This window comes from Corythoichthys intestinalis, chromosome 9 (assembly GCF_030265065.1).
Source record: "Corythoichthys intestinalis isolate RoL2023-P3 chromosome 9, ASM3026506v1, whole genome shotgun sequence".
In the NCBI taxonomy this organism is placed as follows: Eukaryota; Metazoa; Chordata; class Actinopteri; order Syngnathiformes; family Syngnathidae; genus Corythoichthys; species Corythoichthys intestinalis.
In genome coordinates this window covers 41,068,104-41,088,969 of record NC_080403.1, presented here as the reverse complement: position 1 = coordinate 41,088,969, position 20,866 = coordinate 41,068,104, and the positions used below count along the sequence as shown (strand labels likewise).

Below are 20,866 nucleotides of genomic sequence, written 5' to 3'. Positions count from 1 at the left end.
AAAGGCAGTAACCAATGCTAATTAGCAGGCACACAAAAAACAATGTGGAGTTTGGAAGCTGAGGAGGATGTTTTTACTTTTATTTTTGCCTTAATAAAAACTGATTGTACCATAAGAATGGATAATTTATGTCTTTTTACTTGCTTGACTTATTTTGTTGTTAGTTTAATTATAATGATGATTAATATAACAATAACTCTGTACCCCTATTTATATGAGCGATTTCTAGAAACTATCTATCCTAATACAAAATATTGCTACTCAAATATAAAGCTAAATAAAAGGAGGATCACTACATATTATATGTGTGTAACAAGGTGAAGAGTCAGGGTGCACGGCCCTGAGGCGTTCAAGAGTATGGGAAAATTGGGTACCCTGACTTTCCACCTTGTAATGTTACATCTGTGTACATAGTTATTTTCTAAAGCTAGAGAAATGTGCCGAGAATGTTGGCAACAAACGTGTCTCATTTTGTGCAGTGGCACCACCAGGGGGTGGCCAGGGGTGGCCACGGCCACCCCTATTCATTGGTTGGCCACCCCACTGGCCACCCCGCTTGCCAGCATATCGTTAGATTGTTGTAGCATCAGTTATGCATTTCATCCCAAATGAATGCATTTATTTTGTTTTGTTAAATGTAGGGCTGTCAAATTTATCGCATTAACGGGCGGTAATTAATTTTTTAAAATTAATCATGTGAAAATATTTATCGCAATTAACACATTCGCGGTACAACCCATTCACGCATTGCCGCAAACAGCCTACAATGGCGCCGTTTTACTTATATACAGAGATAAGAGGCAGTGTCAAGTGAGTGGAGTAGATACAAGCATTTATTGGGGCCGTGCTTTTAATTGGCAAAAGCTTTGTCATCTCTCCCACAGCAACTATAAATACTGTGGGAAGCGACATGTAGAAGAATGACAGGAGTTGAACTTTTTCTTAACACCGTATAGTGTACCCAACGCAGAGAAAATATAGCATTTGCAGCCGCCACACAGTCATGGTTGCACCACTTCCCATCATGCATTTGGGTAGAACAGTTAAGTCGCTACAGTATCATTTACTGAAAACTCAACAAATACACTAAATGGCAATATTTAGTCACAATATACAAACTCACATTTATCCTTTAAGAATTACAAGTCTTTCTATCCGTGGATCCCTTTCACAGAAAGAATGTTAATAATGTTAATGCCATCTTGTGGATTTATTGTTATAATAAACAAATACAGTACTTGTGTACAGTATGTTGAATGTATATATCCGTCTTGTCTTATCTTTCCATTCCAACAATAATTTACAGAAAAATATCGCACATTTTAGAGATGGTTTGAATTGCGATTAATTACGATTAATTAATTTTTAAGCTGTGATTAACTTGATTAAAATTTTTAATTGTTTGACAGCCCTAGTTAAATGTACACCTTATGCCTAATATATACATAACACAATAAAACAGAATTGTTGTGGAACTCAAAATGTTGACTGTACAGTTATGAACTATGCAGATTAAATCATTAGTAACATCAAATATTACATAATACACCAAAGTATATCAGTAGCCGCGTCCTTAAGTCTTTCTGATAGTTTTCACCTGACCTTTTTACTGCAATATTATAATGAAAAGCTGAAATTATGGCTTTTAGTTTTGGCCACCCTAAGATTTTAAGTGGCCCCATCTGGCCACCCCTATGAAAAATTTCTGGAGGCGCCACTGATTTTGTGAATATAGTATAAGACGGTCGCAATCGTTTTGAACCAGGTGACCAATGCGTCACAGCGCCACCAACCTGCAGCAGAAAAGTTTAGCCATCATCATCCAGCCCACTTTTGCAAAGAGAAGAGGACGTCGCGAGGTGACCACTTGCACGCCGACATAGTCACAAAACTCTTGTGCCGACGCCAAAGTGCTCTGATGTCCTCTCCGAGCGCAGCACGCGTCCCTCACAAGAGGAAGACCAAGATGAAGCACTTCGTGCAGCAGAAAGTGGAGGTGTTCCGCGCCGCGGAGCCCGTGTCGAGCGTGCTTATGTGGGGAGTCAATCACTCGGTGAGTTTATGATGGAGAGCTGCGCGCGCGCGTTACACGCGTCGTGTTTGTGTGCGTGTCCAGCAGAAGTGGTAAAATGTAGGGATGCAACGATACAGTTAAGTCACGGTTCGGTACGATTTTCGATACGAGGGACACGATTTTCAATTCGATTCAATAAATTTAACTCATTCACTCCCAGCCATTTTCACTGGAACAAGGCCCTTCGCTCCCGGCCGTTTTACTGGATTTTGACTGATTTTACACGCCCACAGAAAACTGTTCTATTGCTTATAAACATGGAACCCACCAAAAGAAAAATTAGACTCTTCTTTCAGCAGAAAAAAAAGTTAGTTCATATATTTTTCTATTCTTTAGAAATCAGCATTAGAAAATAGCTTAGTTTGGGCAATTTTCTAATTTCTGATGAAAAAACTGAGAAATTTAGCTTTTTGTAAAAGCATACATTTCAAACATAACTTTGACTTTAACTCAGCTATTTTTCGCTTTTGTGACATCCCAAATAGGTGGTGCCCAGACTGCCGTTAGTACTACATCCAGTTTTCTTTCGGTGAGCAGAGCGTGTCCGTGGATGGGCACTGCCCCCCCCCCCTTCCCCCGGTAATGGCCCTGGCTGAGAACAATCTTTACTGTTTTTAAAGTGAGGCGGGGCACACTGTTGATTGCTTTTACTCTCTTTGCTGGTATGTTTACCACATGAGAAAAACATCCTATTTGTGGTCCTAGTCCATCTGTGTTATGTACTGAATTAACAGTATTTATGGCATGATCTATAGTCACTGGTGTGGATTGTTTTTGCCTGCTTAACTTCCATTTAGTCATGGCGGTTGTCATGGCGGTTTTTTATTCATTGATGTAGTATATGGACTACGTATCCCATGATCACTGTAGACTCACGCAGCCAATGTCATGGGACTTGGGGGATCTAACGTGGCACATCTAGTTTGCTATTTAATGATATCTAGTGTGTGCGTGTGAGTATTAAGTATCGGGCATTAAAAAAAGTTAACAAACGCCACAGAACTCACGTTTGCTCATTACTATACAACACCAGCATTTGACGATCGACTTTCATAAACAGGACGAGTTTGAAGTACAGCGCTCTTAATTTGCCACTCATTGTTCATCATGTACCCGTAAGTTAGTTCTTTGTGACCCACAGTCTTAATCTGTCTTTTGTCAAAGCTAGGTTATTCGTAGCAGCCAAGTCGTCAACAATATATTGGCGGACTAAGTCATACGTATCCGTAAAGGCAGTGTTTGTTAAATATGTATGAGTGGGAAAAGCATATCAGCTCACCCAAAATGCTGCCAAACAACGGATCTGTACGATATTGAAACCGGCAAGATGCCTCTGTTAGTTTCTCTTTCCTCACAAGCAGTGATTTTCGTGCGCCACACCTCTTACCTTTTATGAAGATAGGGGGAGGGGTGGAGGAGGGGGGCGGCTATCGGCAGAGTTTGTTTTTTCAAGGCAAAGCTATGCCATACATTTTAGCGAGAGAAACGACAAAAATAAATTCGGAAATTACATTTTGGGAGCTTTTCATTTGGATCGAATGTTTTTGCGTATGGAATCGAAGAGGGCGTATCAAACAGTTCAACATAAAACCGAATATTGTTGCATCCTTAGTAAAATGCTCAAACTTGACTTGTATAGAGAGGGAGGTAGTAACCAAGGGCACAGGTTTGGCCTCAACTTTTGTAGGAACGATATGGCATAACCTGCATGTCCACTTTTGGCTGGGGACGGGACATTCATAATGATCAATGCAAAATCTGTATTCTTACAGTATACTAACTTTTATGTGTATTGGTTCAGCCTACTACCAAAAACTACCAAAGAAACATTTTGAAAACTTCCAGAAAAAATGTCCAGATTTTATGAGCAAATTTAAATGGCATTATTTGAACATAACCTAAATTATATTAACATACATAATAAATACAAGCTTGTTAATAATCTTTTAACGATCCAGAAATTAAAAATATAATCATTTGTATTAAGACCATTCAAAATTGTCTAAATACAGTGATCCCTCGCTACTTTGCGCTATAAACTTCGCACCCTTAGTCCATCGCAGAGTTGCTTATTAAAGTTCACGATGATTGACAGAAGTTAAATGTTTGAGCTTGCCACAGAAGCCTGGAACCGGAAGCCTCAAAGCGCTGCATGCGTCAATCATCATTTAACTTGTTAAACAGTTGCTGTGACAACTCATCGTGGGTAATTGAGCAGCTTGAGCGGTTTTGAGTGGACTCACTCAATGAAGGATTTAATAAAGACACGCATTTTTATACTTAATTCTTGTTTAAAAATAATTCTGTGGGACGGTAATGTGTTTAAAACTTAATTATGACATTTGAAGTGCTTAAAAACCATTTATAAAAATATATGTACAGATAAGTTGTTTTTTTTAAAATGATACTTTGGGGAAAAAAGTGAAAAAAAAACATGTCCTGTACGTATCTCTTTCCAATGCAAAATCTGAATAAATACATTGAACACTAGCAAAAAAAAAAAAAAAATTGTGGAGAGAGGCGCTATTTCGCAGTTTTTCACTTATTGCGGCTGATTCTGGTCCCTGTGAACTGGGAAAAACGAGGGATCACTGTAAAGAAATTAAATATAACTGAAAAAACTTCTACGTCAGGGAATAACAAGAATACATAAAAAATTGAACCGTCCTTGAGATAAAACACTACTGCTTTTGTCCACAAGCACAGCCAAACTCAACAACAAAATGAAAGCCCGTGTGGGCTGCTTTAAGACCACATAAATATAGTAAAAAGTAAAACTGGGGGAAAGGGGGTAAACCTTGGTTCACTACATTTCTCACAGTTAATTTAACATTTACGGTAGAAAACACAGGAGTTTGGCAGGTTAGCACATTTACACGGTATAATGTTATGCTAACTCTGATGCAGGTTGGACTTTCAGTAGAATAATTAATGATGTGTTCCCCACTTCCACAACATTGACGTCTTTTTACAGTTGTTACAGTGGCGGCTGCTGGCTGTAAAAAAAAAAAAAAAAAAAAAAAAAAAAAAAAAAATCTAATATCCCTAATATCGCAGTTTTCATTCTGACTCCCGACCAACATTCATCTCAAGGTTGCGCAGCTTCGTAGTAGGCTGCATCGCCATTCCAGTTGTGGACTCATGGCCTGGGGGACTGGTGTCGCTAGGTCCTTCATAAGGACCGTCCCAGCGATCACTGTCCCACCTGGCACAATCAGAAGAGTAGCTGCCAGCAGCGCACCAAAAGGAAACATCCTCGATATCGTTCCACTTCGAGTGTGGTCAGACACAGCGGCCGCCATCTACCCCAGCTATCCTCCACAATATCCAGACTCTAAGGTGTTTTCCGGGCAGGTGCGTTGTCTTGGGCAGGATAGTGGCCAATCAACCAGTTCCATGTTGTTATAGAATTTGAAGAACTTGAAGTCAATTGTCTCTGCATTTACAGCCAACAGATGATATGTCCTTGTGAGTTCTGTTTGCATTGGCTTTGAGTCCATTGTTTTGGGTACACTCGGTTTTGCTTCCAGGTTTGAGTTGCCACCCAGACATTATGTAACATTTGTACAGTTGTTATTATGTCCAAGAGTTAGCTTGAGTCAGTAACATAATTATTTAATAAGGTTTGTTTATACCTCCTCTTAAAGACAGACAATTTAAGTTCTTGTTTTCCATGACCGACCAAAAATGTGTGCAGATCAACGACTTGAGCCAGGTGCCAGTCCCTGTCATGTTGCTTCCTGACGATTTCCGAGCCAGCACCAAGGTCAAAGTCAACCACTACCTCTTCAACAAGTATAGTACATCTCTTTCTCTTCATGTGCCTACTCAGGACAATAGAGGGTTTGAAGTTTAGCAATGCCCCAATCAGAATATACTGTACGTATATCATCCAATACTTCTCACTCAGTACATTTTGATTTGTCCTAATTTTTTGGTTTCCCCACAGTACATTACTAGTATTGCTTGCACACTCACATCACCTTACTTATTAATCACACTTCTATCTTAATGTATTTTATCCTTTGCTATCCCTTCCCCGTACAGTGTCCCCTTGGTAAGCGTAGTCAATGACAAAGCAACGCTACTAACATTAGATAGTATGCATAATATATTGAATCATGTTTTTGTACCACTGTTCCCTCTATTCTTTCTTTCTCTCTGTCCCCTCAACCCTTTCCTGACCAACTCCATTCCCTGAACACAATATAAACTTCTAAAAAAGCAGTTCACCAAATTCCCATGTGGTACATTAAAACAATTCCAGACTTTAAACACACTCAGATTAACCATTCTCCATGTGAAAGTGTCTGAACTGTCCCCCCTCAAAAACATATAATTTGTTTCATGAAAATATACCTCAATGAAGGGGTCATTTACTTGTTGATGCTCTGACAATACGGCACATTTCATCTTTGCATTTAGATGGTTCCGTCTTGGCTCCGTCTCCATTCGAACTATGTCACAATTTCACGTGAAAACGATGTCGTATTCATGCCAGTCCCCAGGGGGCAGTGCAGTTTTATAAGGTGACCCAGGAGGCACTTCCTTGACAACAACCTCCTCAGCCCAGAAGACAAGATACCTGCCCACTCAAAGCAATGGTGTCCACGCGTTTTTTTGTTGTTGTTGTTAATAGGCACAAAAAAGGGGAACGTAAAATATATATGAATTAAAAATATTATAAAAACAAAACAGTAAAATTAAAGCCGACATTCTGCCATGTTTGCGGTTTTGAATGTTTAGTATCAATGACTGCGCATACCCAAAGTGATGTGTGCGAGTGCTGACATCATCGGCGTGAGAGCTTTCCATTTTTATGGTTGGGGAGCAAGCCCCACAATCGAATGCTTCCGCTTTGGAGGCAGGAATCAAAAGTTTGCGTCTTCCCCTAACCCTAACCCTTCGTTGTCACCGTATAAAAGAGAGACCATTCCGCAACACAATTGGTGAGTCTTGAGCCCTTTTCACACACATATTCAGGGAAATTCACATTTAAGGTGACGCGGGATTTACTCGCGTCATTGTTTTCACGCATGTACAGTAGAGATGTCCCGAGAATGATGCAGGTTCAACACTTTCACATACTTGTTCCGTGTTGCCCACTGGCCTACTTAATAAACCCTTGAACGCAAACCTCCGTTGTTTTGTGCTTTGTTGTACAACCTTGTTTCAGCAGTAGCGGACCCTAACATCGGCAACAAAATAAACCACACATTTCCAAAGGAGGACGATGGACTTTCTTCCTTGGCTCTACAATGTTTTCAGTTTAATTTAGCTATTTCCAGCTTGCCATGATGATAATTGCGATGTTTGTTTACCACTTTTCGTCTTACTGCGAAGAGAGAGAAAGCGACGATTGGCCCACCATGATATTTACGTCATCAGCTATCGTGCTGCGACCCGGGAATTCAACGCCTGCTTTCACACACACCGCTTCCCGAGAAAGTCCCGGACATTATACTAAGACGCGCCCCATTAAATGTCCGCGTAATCTCCGTGTCAGTCGACCTGGGAAATTGTTTTCACATACAACTGCTGCATGGTTAAATCCCGCGATATTCCCGGTGTTTCGGAGTCAGTGAAAGGGGTTTGGTGTCGCAGCACCTTAGTTTGGTACAAACTTCGTTCTCTCCTAGGTGAGATGAAGCAAGAGCTTAGCAGAGGGGGGCGTCTATAGAGCCATTTTAACTAGGGCTGTCAAAATTATCGCGTTAACGGGCGGTAATTAATTTTTAAAAATTAATCACGTTAAAATATTTGACGGAATTAACGCACATGCCCCGCTCAAACAGATTAAAATGACAGTACAGTGTAATGTCCGCTTGTTACTTGTTTTTTGGTGTTTGGCGCCCTCTGCTGGCGCTTGGGTCCAACTGCTTTTATGGGTTAGTACTATGAGTGAGCATGGTGTAATTATTGACATCAACAATGGCGAGCTACTAGTTTATTTTTTGATTGAAAATTTTACAAATTTTAATAAAACGAAAACATTAAGAGGGGTTTTAATATAAAATTTCTATAACTTGTACTAACATTTATCTTTTAAGAACTACAAGTCTTTCTATCCATGGATCACTTTAAGAGAATGTTAATAATGTTAATGCCATCTTGTTGATTTATTGTTATAATAAACAAATTCAGTACTTATGTACCGTATGTTGAATGTATATATCCGTCTTGTGTCTTTCCATTCCAACAATAATTAACAGAAAAATGTGGCATATTTTATAGATGGTTTGAATTGCGATTAATTACGATTAATTGATTTCTAAGCTGTAATTAACTCGATTAAAAATTTTAATCGTTTGACAGCCTTAGTTAATATAAGATTTCTATAACTTGTACTAACATTTATCTTTTAAGAACTACAAATCTTTCTATCCATGGATCGCTTAAACAGAATGTTAATAATGTCAATGCCATCTTGTTGACTTATTGTTATAATAAACAAATACAGTACTTATGTACAGTATGTTGAATGTATATATTCGTCAGGTGTCTTATCATTCCATTCCAACAATAATTTACAGAAAAATATGGCATATTTTATAGATGGTTTGAATTGTGATTAATCACGATTAATTAATTTTTAAACTGTGATTAACTCAATTAAAAATTTTAATCGTTTGACAGCCCTAATTTTAACTAGTTCAGGGGTGCCCAAACCGGTCCTCAAGGGTCCCGGTTTTTGGTTCTACCGATCAAGCAAGGACAGTTTTACCCAGAGGTGCCAAAGTCTGGTCCTCAAGAGCCCGTGTCCAGCTTGTTTTCCATGACTCCATCCTTTAACACACCTGAATCAAATGATCACCTTATCAGCAAGCTTTGCAGGACCCTGATAACGATCTTGATATTTTGATTCAGGTGTGTTGGAGGAGGGTGACATGGAAAACAAGCTGAATAGGGGCTCTCGAGGACCAGACTTGGGCACCCCTGGTTTAACCAATGAGGTTTCTGCTAAAACAAGTAGCACCTGGCTATTGATTACACTTCTAAGGGCCCAAATACACCTGATGCATGATCGTTCCGGTTCCGGTCCGGCTCATTGTAAGGTCGAGGCAGGTGCCATCGTTGTTTATCGACGAGAGAGTTGCGTTCGTGTTTTATCAAAAAATCGCTAAAATGGTTCAAACCTGTCATGCTATGTGGTTTACAAATAGCCATTTGTCGCAATGTAGTACCCATGAGTTTCCGAACGCGAGAAAAAGAGCTGGACTACGCAGACAATGAGTAAAGTTTGTCAGTGCTAAGAAACAGGGAAACGGGAACCTGACGAGCCAGAAGATGTGACTACAACCTCAAAGAAAACAAAATTTATGCTACTTCCCAATCACTAAAGACCCACGAACTGCGAAGGAGTGAATTCGTGACCCGTATGTGAATAAATCGAGTGATTCGAGCATGTCTGTGGAACAGGAATATCAGCTTGTAGAGATCGCAAATCACGGCGACTTAAACGTACATTTGAGACAACAACTCTACCGAAGTTGTGGATTAAAGTCATTTCGGAATATCCCGACATCGCTAGGAGCAAACTGGAAACTGTGCTACAATTTCCAACATCGTGTATTTGTGATGCTAGCTTCTCTCACTCTCCCATCTCGGGACCATCTCGTCTCAACGAAACAAAGTCAGCCCTCCCACTGATTCAGCAGGTGAGTTGTATTTTTCCCTGCACTTAACACGACGGGGCTAAAAACAAATGCTATTTTATATTTGCTGTGTTTTTCTGCCGCACATTGCCGATGTTCTGACAAAGTTGGCATGCGCGTAACGTTAAAAAGGACCGCGAATGCAGCGATTCCTAAGTACACACTACAAACTTTCTTTAAAGAAAGGAATATTAACTTACGTTTGCCATGTTTGGCGCACGCAACAACTGCACGTAGCCCTCTCACTTAACGACTTCGCCGTGTCGTTAAGCGTTAATTTACGCCATTTCCGTGTTGCACATGTATGTTTGTGATATAAATAGCTTTTTAGCACCATTAGATAACATTGAGAGTCCAACTGAATATAAAAGTGGGACACCGGTCCGTGAAAAAAAGACCCAAATCACACCGGTCCGTGGTGCAAAAAAGGTTGGGGACCCCTGCTCTAATCCCATTCATATTTGTGTCGGTTGGCAGAGCGAAACTGATGATAGCATATTAAATGATAATTATTCTATACATTACTTTATTTTGCGGTCACGGTGTATCAGCTTCACAAAAAGAAATGCAAAACATACCATTTGGTGTTTCCCACACGAACTGTTGTCGGGGTTTCATCAGTGTGATTGCTCCCCTCAATGATCCTTTCTGTCAGACCTGGATGACGAGGCGGACTCAGCTGCGGAGGTTCAGGCAAAACTTTTATTTTGAAAACAGGTTCTTCCGCTGACATGCGGGAAAAAATGCACAAACAAAAACTCTCCAATGGAGGAATAAGTCAAAGCAATCACGATCAGAGTTCAAACAAAAAAGCACTCCATACGGGAGGAAAGGGCAAAAACACAAAACGCTCCTAATGGAGGAAAAGGCCAAGATAGCGAATATGAAAAAATTCAAACACAAAGCGCTCCAATGGAGGATAACATTCAGTAGAACTGCACTAGACTATGACGGTAGGCTATGACGAGAGGCTGACGTGACTGACCTTGGACGAAAGACACTTCTGCACAAGACAAGGGGAACTAGGGCATTAAATACACACAAGGTAATGGGGAACAGGTGGAAACAATAGGTAATTAGGTGACAAGAGGAAGGGCAAGTGTACAGACACAAGGAGGGTGAAGCCTTCAAAATAAAACAGGAAATGACGTGACACAACTCCATGACGTGACAGAACCCCCCCCTCTAGGACCGGCTACCAGACGGTCCAGGCTGGTCAGGATGGTCCCTATGGAAGTCCTTGATCAAGGAGGGGTCCAGGATGAACCGTGAGGGAACCCATTGTCTTTCCTCCGGGCCGTAACCCTCCCAGTCTACCAGGTATTGGTGGCCACGACCTCGGGGTCGCACCGCCAGCAGCCTCTTGACCTGGTAGGCAGGGCCACCATCGAGCTCCAGAGGAGGTGGAGGCGCTGGCGTAGGTACCATGGAGCTCTCAACAACAGGCTTGACTTGGCTAACGTGGAAGGTGGGGTGGACCCTCAGGGAGCGTGGAAGACGTAGACGCACTGCTGCCGGGCCTACGACCTTCGAGATGGGATACGGACCCACGAAGCGGGGGGCCAACTTCCGGCAGGTGGCCCGGAGGGGAAGGTTTCTGGCACTTAGCCACACTCGCTGTCCCTCCTGGTAGGTGGGTGCTGGGCGTCGGTGGCGGTCTGCGGCCTTCTTCACTCGATCCCCTTGGCGGACGAGGACTTGGCGAGCTGCTTCCCAGATGCGTCTGCTACGGCGGACCAAAGCATGTGCGGACGGGACAGAGACCTCCCGCTCCTGTGCGGCAAACAAAGGCGGATCGTAGCCATGGACGCATTTGAAGGGTGACATACCTGTGGCGGAGGTGGGAAGAGTGTTGTGGGCAAATTTGACCCAGACCAGGTGGTTGCTCCATGTGGATGGGTTCTGGGATACCAGACACCGGAGGCCGGTCTCCAACTGTTGGTTGAGGCGCTCGGTCTGGCCGTTGGACTCCGGATGGTATCCTGACGTGAGGCTGGCCTTGGCTCCGATGAGACGGCAGAATTCCTTCCAAAAGTGTGACACAAACTGTGGCCCCCGGTCAGAGACAATGTCCCGGGGGAAGCCATGAATGCGGAAGATCTGTCTCATCATGATCCCAGCAGTGTCCTTAGCAGAGGGCAAGGCTGGCAGGGCTATGAAGTGGGCCATTTTCGAGAACCGGTCGACTACTGTCAGGATCGTGGTGTTTCCCTGAGAGACAGGGAGGCCCGTGACGAAGTCCAAAGATATCTCAGCCCATGGTCTGGAGGGAATCGGGAGAGGTTGAAGGAGGCCCATTCGTGTTCTGGTTGACGTCTTGTGTTGGGCGCAGACCGAGCAAGCCCCGACATACTCCCGGACCTCCGCCTCCATGCCTGGCCACCAGAACCTCCGGGAGATGGCGTGCTTGGTGCGCCTGACTCCCGGGTGACAGGAAAGCGGCGTGGAGTGGGCCCATTGGATCACCCGGGGGCGTAGGTCAGCCGGGACAAATAGTCGGTTCTCAGGGCACCCCCGAGGAGTCCGGGCCCCCCCAATGCCTGCTTAACCTCCGTTTCTATTTGCCAAGTTACCGCCCCTACCACACAATTCAGTGGCAGGATGGGTTCAGGTTCCTTGGCTACAGGCTCGGGGTCGTAGAGGCGTGAGAGGGCGTCTGCTTTGATGTTCTGGGACCCCGGCCTGTAAGAGATAGAGAAGGAAAAACGGTCAAAAAAGAGCGCCCACCTGGCCTGGCGAGAATTGAGTCGCTTAGCCGTCTTGAGATACTGTAGGTTTCGATGATCTGTCCAAACTATGAAGGGTTGCTCCGCCCCTTCGAGCCAATGCCGCCACTCCTCCAGGGCGGTCTTGATGGAGAGTAGTTCACGGTCGCCTACGTTGTAGTTCCGCTCAGCTGGAGATAGGCGCCGGGAAAGGAAGGCGCAGGGATGCATCTTTCCATCATGCTCCGCTCGCTGGGACAGTATAGCCCCAATGCCCTCACAGGAGGCGTCGACCTCCACCACGAATTGACGACGGGGGTCAGGCATGGTCAGGATGGGGGCAGTGGTGAAGCGGGTCTTCAAGGCCAGGAACGCTGCTTCAGCCGCAGGGGTCCAATCGAAACGCACCTTGGTGGAGATGAGAGCGTGGAGAGGGCCTGCAATTGTACTAAAACCGCGGATAAAACGCCTGTAAAAGTTGGCGAACCCGAGGAACTGCTGAAGCTTCTTACGACTGCTCGGAGTGGGCCAGCTAACTACAGTGTTTACTTTGGCAGGGTCCATCTGAACACCCCCAGGAGTCACAATAAAACCCAAAAAGGAAATCGTGTCGACATGGAATTCACTTTTCTCAGCTTTAACAAAAAGGTCATTGGCGAGAAGACGCTTTAAAACCAATTCAACATGTTGTACGTGGGTGGTAATGTCCGGGGAGTATATAAGGATATCATCAAGATAAACAAAAACGAAACGGTCAAGAAAATCTCGGAGAACGTCATTGATCAAGGCCTGGAAAAACGCGGGGGCATTAGTGAGACCGAAGGGCATGACCAGGTATTCGTAGTGGCCGTCTGGGGTGTTAAAAGCAGTCTTCCACTCATCTCCCTCCCGAATGCGGACTAGATGGTAGGCGTTGCGCAGGTCTAACTTTGTGAATACCTTGGCCCGCTGCAATTGGTCGAAAACCGAAGACATGAGGGGGAGGGGATAGCGGTTCTTGACGGTGATGTCGTTAAGCTGGCGGTAATCTATACAGGGACGGAGCGACCCGTCCTTCTTTCCAACAAAAAAGAAACCTGCCCCAGCCGCGGACGAGGAAGGACGGATGAGCCCCGCTTTCAAGGAGGCCTGGATATATTCGCGCATAGCGGCCTTTTCAGGACCGGAGATGGGATAGAGGCGCCCCCTGGGGATGGAGGAGCCCGGGACAAGATCAATAGCGCAGTCATAGGGGCGGTGGGGTGGCAGAGCCTGGGCTCGAGCCTTGTCAAATACCTGGCGCAAATGGTGGTAGCACTTTGGGATGGAGCTCAAGTCGATTTCTGGTTCTGGAGTGACAGAGAGAGAAAACTTGTTAATTGCGGTCTCGCCAACAACAGGAACCTTGACCCCTGGGTTCTTCTCCACAAGACAACGTCCCTTACAGTTCGCACCCCACCCCAGTACAGAGCCAGAGTTCCAATCTATATAAGGTTGGTGCTTGCGGAGCCATGACAGTCCTAAAACCAGTGTCTGGGCTGGGGCAGAAAACAAATGGAAAGACATTGTCTCAGTGTGTCCTTGGACAGTGACTTCTAAAGGTTCGCATGAGTGGGTGATAGAAAACAGTCTCTCACCATTGAGAGATCTGGCCACCAGGGGTCGTTCTAGAGGGATAGCACGAAGGCCCATTAGATGGCAAACCCCCCAAGGCATCAGACAGTCGTCCGCGCCGGAGTCTATCAGGGCAGAGAGTGTACATGACAAAGCTCTGTGCTTTACCTGGACGGTGGTCGTAGAGCGGTGGGCGGGGTTTGCTGCTTGACTGGCATGGCTTTGTCTGGGCCTGCGGGCGGCGCAACCTGCCACAAGGTGTCCCGAACTCCCGCAGTAGAAGCATAGCCCCTCTAGTTGTCGGCGCTTTCGTTCCTCAGGGGAGGTGCGTGTGGGACCAAGCTGCATGGGTATGGCATCGTCAGGATCCCTAGGAGGCGAGGCCGGTAGGATGTGGGTGCGGCGAGGTCCTGACTGCTCCAGCGACTGGGGAGGTGGTCTCACAGCTTGGATAGGCCGGCTCCTGCTCAACTCCTCAAGGCGATGATCAGTGCGTATGGCGAGGGCAATGAGGTCGTCCAACCCCTCCGGGAGGTCGAGTGGTACAAGGCGGTCCCGGATAGTTGGGGAGAGCCCCTTAAAAAAGGTGTCATAGAGTGCGGTGTGGCACCAGCCGCAACCTGCGGCCAGGGTACGGAACCGAATGGCATAGTCATTGACCGAGGCTTTACCCTGACACAGGCTGCTGAGCTCTCTTGCTCGGTCTCTTTCGGAGCACACTGGGTCGAAAGTGGTCTTCAGGGCATCTATGAATGAGGACAAGTTGTGGCACGAACACGAATCACGCTCCCACTCAGCCATGGCCCAGGCTCGGGCCCGTCCCGACATGTGGGACACCATGAAGGCAATACGAGAACGGTCAGTCGTGAACTCATGGGGGGAACAGTCAAAGTGCATACTGCATTCCGTGACGAAAGCTTGGCTAGTACCTGGGTCCCCGCAGAATCGCTCTGGCGGTGCCAATCTTGGTCCTCTTCCGGGAACCAGGGAGGAAGAAGCAGGAGGGGTGAAGGCAGGGGTATTGGAAACGGAAGCTGGTTGTGCTTGGAGCAGCTGGGCTGTGAGCTCCATCAGCTGATTGGTCATTTGGACCAGCTGTGCAGCCATCGTGGCTTGGAACTCCTCCTGGCGGGTGAGACGAGCCGATTGCTCTCGGAGCGTGGCAAAAAATTCGGTAGACTCCGCTGGGTCCATTTCTGGCAGAAGTGTTCTGTCAGACCTGGATGACGAGGCGGACTCAGCTGCGGAGGTTCAGGCAAAACTTTTATTTTGAAAACAGGTTCTTCCGCTGACATGCGGGAAAAAATGCACAAACAAAAACTCTCCAATGGAGGAATAAGTCAAAGCAATCACGATCAGGGTTCAAACAAAAAAGCACTCCATACGGGAGGAAAGGGCAAAAACACAAAACGCTCCTAATGGAGGAAAAGGCCAAGATAGCGAATATGAAAAAATTCAAACACAAAGCGCTCCAATGGAGGATAACATTCAGTAGAACTGCACTAGACTATGACGGTAGGCTATGACGAGAGGCTGACGTGACTGACCTTGGACGAAAGACACTTCTGCACAAGACAAGGGGAACTAGGGCATTAAATACACACAAGGTAATGGGGAACAGGTGGAAACAATAGGTAATTAGGTGACAAGAGGAAGGGCAAGTGTACAGACACAAGGAGGGTGAAGCCTTCAAAATAAAACAGGAAATGACGTGACACAACTCCATGACGTGACACTTTCATTAGCTGCATTGGCTTTCATTTGGGCTCAAATTGATAACCCAAAACACCAAAAGAAAGGTTCATAACTCTCCTCGTCACCATTAGAAGAATGTTCGTTACGTCGGATTCGTTGCTGCAAATAGAAACAAAATTGTCCGCCATCGTCGCCGCCATTCAGTACTAAGCACTGAGCCGGCTGTTTCCCGAAAGTGACGTCACGCACACAATATGCTAGATTTCCGGCATCTCGGAGGCGGGTCCTTTTAGCTTGACAATCGACCTAATTTCTATCATTTTCTTGGTGTTGCGATGTGTGTAATTACACGAAGTGGCATGATTTCAAAAGGCATGCGTTGACGGATAAATGATGGAATATTAGCATTTCCCCAGGTGTTGTCATACCCTTTAATGCTGTCCTTATAATAACAATCTGCTGCATCATATATCACTTTGTGACTTTCCAACTCCATGATGAAACGTTCTTCGTCCATGTTCGCTGGTGTTTAAACCGTGAATAAGCAACTGGGCTGTTACGTCCAGGCCCAGCTCCGCCCATTTTGTCAGATGCGTGTCCGGCAAAAATAGAAAATAGCCTATACCATCCGGCGGGCTGCGGCACGCTGGAGGTGGTTCGCAGTAGTGACGGGCTCTGTCGTTCACTTGAGTAAACGAATCCATTCCGGATCGTTCAGTAAAAAGATTCGTTCAAACGAATCGTTCGCCCCCCTCATCTCCCTCCCCGCCCAAATGAATCGTTCGGTTAGTGAACGGGAAGTGGCGTTGCCGAACGAATCACCAAAGACCGCTTCGCAGTATAACTGAACGGGAAGTGGCATTCTTGGTCCCTCCCTCTCTCTTGCACACAGGCTCCTCATTGACCGCTTGTCGTAGTTTCAGTAATGAGTGACAGGCAATATTATTCTGCTTTCACAGACAGCCTCGTCTCCCTCCCGCTGCTGCAAAAGCGAGGGAGAACTTCCGCGTCGTCTGTCCTAGTTCTATGGGCTCAAAGTCATGGCTCGTGCTTGCATTTCGATTTAGGACACGGTTAAACATTTTCCTTTTGTGGGGGGAGTGGGGGTTTGGGGTCGGGGGCGCACGGACTTTCTTTAGCATGTTCTTGATCACATATACAATGCTGCTGCTAGCCTGCTACCAGCCAACGCAGCATGCTTGCTGTCACAAAAATAAAAATAAATCGAAAGTTTAATTTCTAAATATGGAACGACCAACACATCATATTTACCTCTCGCTCTGTTGTATTTTTGTTTTTATGCTCATCACTATTATTTTTAGTTACTACTGTTAAAACTATAAGTGTAAATAGCTAGTTGTCGAATGTGCTGCTCTGAAATAAAGACAATACTACATTTTGATATTTGACAGTTTAATTGCAAATCCATATTAAGATGATCGTATTGAATTTTTGCACTGGTATTAATAAATAAAATAATCCGGTCAGCTCCCCTGTCGTCCCCGCATCTCAGATCGTCAAATGCTGACGAGAAATGATTGTTTGCTCTTTACGATGTCGCCTTTCTACCCTCATTAGTCTGTTAAGAAAAATGTAGACATATTGCGACATCTCCCGTGTCCGCGTGCGTTGTTTTGGGGCGCTTGAGTAGCGCATGATGGACGGGTTGACATAATTTGTCAAACCAACCGACACGCTCTGACACGAAAAAAAAAAAAAAAAAAACACTCGGAAAAAATTGACATGTATATAGTTTCATTGCAAATCAGTATTATGGTGATCGTATTGAATTTTTGCACTGGGATTAATAAATAAAATAATCCGGTCAGCTCCCCTGTCGTCCCCGCATCTCAGATCGTCAAATGCTGACGAGAAATAATTGTTTGCTCTTTACGATATCGCCTGTATACTCTCATTAGCCTGTTAAGAAAAATGTAGACATATTGCGACATCTCCCGTGTCCATGTGCGTTGTTTTGGGGCGCTTGAGTAGCACATGATGGACGGATTGACATAATTTGTCAAACCAACCAACACCTGACACGAAAAAAAAAAAAAACACTTGGAAAAAATGGACAAGTATATACAGTTTCATTGCAAATCAGTATTATGGTGATCATACTAAATATTCTTTTTTTCTGTGCACATATGAGGTAAATATCGCTGCCACGAAGCCTCCTTATAGTGACAGTTCTTTGGCCCCTTCATTGCCGTCACGCGACCGCAGCTCAGCTTTTACTTGCCTCGTAGCTACCCGTGTTTTAAATTACTGTAAATTTGATAGTATGTCGTAATAGGTAGTCGCGAGTCTGTTGAGAAAAGTAGTACACTAAACCATGCTCGCTAGATTTGTGTGGTGTTTTTGTCATTTTGAGCTGCATTTGATAGGCTCCACGTTAACAAATATGTGACAAAGTCCTTTCCTTTCATTTTTTGATTTGTTCACCGCATAGTCATTATTGGAAAGTCAAGTTAGCAGCAAGCTAGGTCAGGAACCGGAGGACCGAGTCACTGAACGGGAAGTGACAAAACTCAGTCTTGCCCCCCCTGCCTGCACGCTGGCTGCTCATTGGCCACACGTGGAAGTGAGTGACATACGCCCTGATTCTGTTTCCGGTCCCTCCCCTGCCCGCGATGAGGCTGGCGTCTGATTGGTCATGTGCGATGTCAGAAGACGCTGCCGCTTGCTCAACGCCCTCCCACGCAGTGAACAAGCACCAACTTCATAGAACGAATCAGTGCAGATGGTGATTAGTTCGGTCTCGGTCACCCAAACAATTCGTTCAAAAAGAACGAATCGTTCGCGACCGATACAACACTAGTTCGCAGTCAATCCGGAGCACTGACGCGGCCGGTATACGTTGGACAATAGGATATAATGGGAACGGATTGGCTCCGGCGCTATTTTTTACCGGAGTCGGAATGGAACCGCAACGATCATGCATCTGGTGTATTTGGGCCCTAAAACTCCATATTGGTGCAAAGGTGTCGTCCTGTCGTGTTGGAAAGAAACCTTCACCCACTGCGGCCCGTTGTAGAATAGTTTGGGGACCCCTCGACTAGATACTTGAAGCCACCTCAGTTTTCAAATTTGCATGAATCACAATTGTTCTTATATGTCACATCTTTTCAATATATTTACCTGGTAAAACATACGGGTAGTGTTATTGGAATCGTTTTGTGCAGTTGGGACATTTATGAGTTTCCGACATACTCGCAATGTAAAGAAATTAGTTTCCTCAACCTTCCGAGAAGTATAAACCAACTCAAATCTGGAAAATTGAGTAGCTTTAAATAATCCCTTAATCCAGTCAGGAATCCAGGTTGTGTAACAGTCTCCAGAAGAACAATAAAATGTGTTTTGTCATGTGAGCTACTAGAGAGTTTTGTACTTACCAGTGCATTCGCTCTATATGAAGTTGTATTTAAGTGCTCAAAGTATGCATGCATTCATGAGTAGTTGAACAAAGTTTTAATATAGCTACGGAAATCTTTTGCATTTTCAAACACATAATTGTTCAAAGTAACGATTTAATTGAAAAATATGTATATTTAAAAAAGGCATGTCCGATATTTTTTTGCCGATTCCGATCCTTCGAACATGACATGATCGGACCCGATCGATCGGCATCTTTAGTTTATACTGTAGTCGAAGATAACAATCTTGTGTTGTTTGCTTCTCAGAGAGAATCTCCCGGGACTGTTTAAATTTAAAGAGTACTGTCCACAAGTTTTCAGGAACCTGCGAGAGCGCTTCGGCATCGAGGACCAAGATTACCAGGTACAGATTAAGGAATAAACGTATGGGCCAAACACCTTCTTCTGAAATGACCTGCATTGTTTTCCAGCATTGTCTCTAAATTTGCATGCGTTTGAGTGATATTTGCATTTCTGTGCCCCTCAGAACGCATTGAGGTATCATAGGAAATGCTGTTATCCACTCTCTGTTCTTGTTACTGATGAAACATTACAGGAAATGCACAATACGAGCAATATATTGTCCAATCGTCCGGTTTGTAGCGATTTGCATATCAGTGAAAAGATTTGCATGTTAAAGACTGTAGAAAATGCGGTATGTAAAAAAGGATGCCTTTTCATCAACAGGTGTCTCTGGCTCGCAGTCCGCCCCTCAAAGACTGGGAGGGAACATGTGAGGGCCTGCTGCTTGTGTCATATGACCGCACTTTGGTGGTCAAAGAAATCTCCAGTGAGGAGGTGGCTGAGATGCACAACATTCTCTCTGAGTATCACCAGGTGACACATGCATTTAAAATACCTTCCCATGATGTAACAGTTTATAAAGTTGCACCAGTGGGAAGGTTGTTGATCTGTTTCCTTAGTTTCAGCTTTTTACAGTAAGTGGTAAAATGCCAAAGGTACTGTGTGGTCATTGTTAACTTGGCAGCCAACACAGTTCCTTTTTTCTCATGCAGCATGTTGTCACCTGTCACGGCTCGACGCTGCTCCCTCAGTTCCTGGCCATGTACAGAGTCACAGTGGAGAGTGAGGATAATTACCTATTGGTCATGAGGAACATGTTCAGCCACAGACTGCATGTACACTGGAAGTATGATCTCAAGGTAAATTGGGTAAGATTAACTGGGGTAATGTTGACTGCGCTGACGTACAATGTTCCCATTGTCAATGCCTTTAGATTTTCTTAGATTTTCATCGCCAACAACTTAAAATTAAAGTATCATATAAGACTGGTGGCCAAAAAGGGTACTGCAATCAGGATCAAAATATTGACGCGCACAACATCCCTTTCTCTTTGGGTTGCCAGATAAGCGCTTCGCAATGGAGAATCATGCTGTGTTATCAATTACCAATATTGCATTTCAATCAGAAAAGACAGAGGTCAACAAACAACACATTGTTAGTAGGGCTGTCAAACGATTAAAATTTTTAATGGAGTTAATCACAGCTTAAAAATGAATTAATTGTAATTAATCGTAATTAATCGCAATTCAAATCATCTCTAAAATATGCGATATTTTTCTGTAAATTATTGTTGGAATGGAAAGATAAGACAAGAGGGATATATACATACAACATATTGTACATAAGTACTGCATTTGTTTATTATAACAATAAATCCACAAATGGCATTATTAACATTCTTTCTGTTAAAGTGATCCACGGATA

The 20,866-nt window shown here is 44.3% G+C and overlaps 1 protein-coding gene across 1 annotated transcript in view; it reads left to right on the top strand.

Moving 5' to 3' along the window:
* Positions 1-1,856: 1,856 nt before the first annotated feature.
* The window catches only part of LOC130921193 (phosphatidylinositol 5-phosphate 4-kinase type-2 gamma-like), a 36,536-nt gene continuing 17,526 nt past the window's right edge, over positions 1,857-20,866 (top strand). Inside the window, exons 1-5 of the mRNA XM_057844804.1 lie at positions 1,857-2,053; positions 5,772-5,869; positions 19,406-19,502; positions 19,826-19,975; positions 20,155-20,301. Coding sequence (XP_057700787.1) covers positions 1,919-2,053; positions 5,772-5,869; positions 19,406-19,502; positions 19,826-19,975; positions 20,155-20,301 — 627 coding nt within the window. The 5' untranslated portion in view covers positions 1,857-1,918. The remainder of the gene's footprint in view (positions 2,054-5,771; positions 5,870-19,405; positions 19,503-19,825; positions 19,976-20,154; positions 20,302-20,866) is intronic.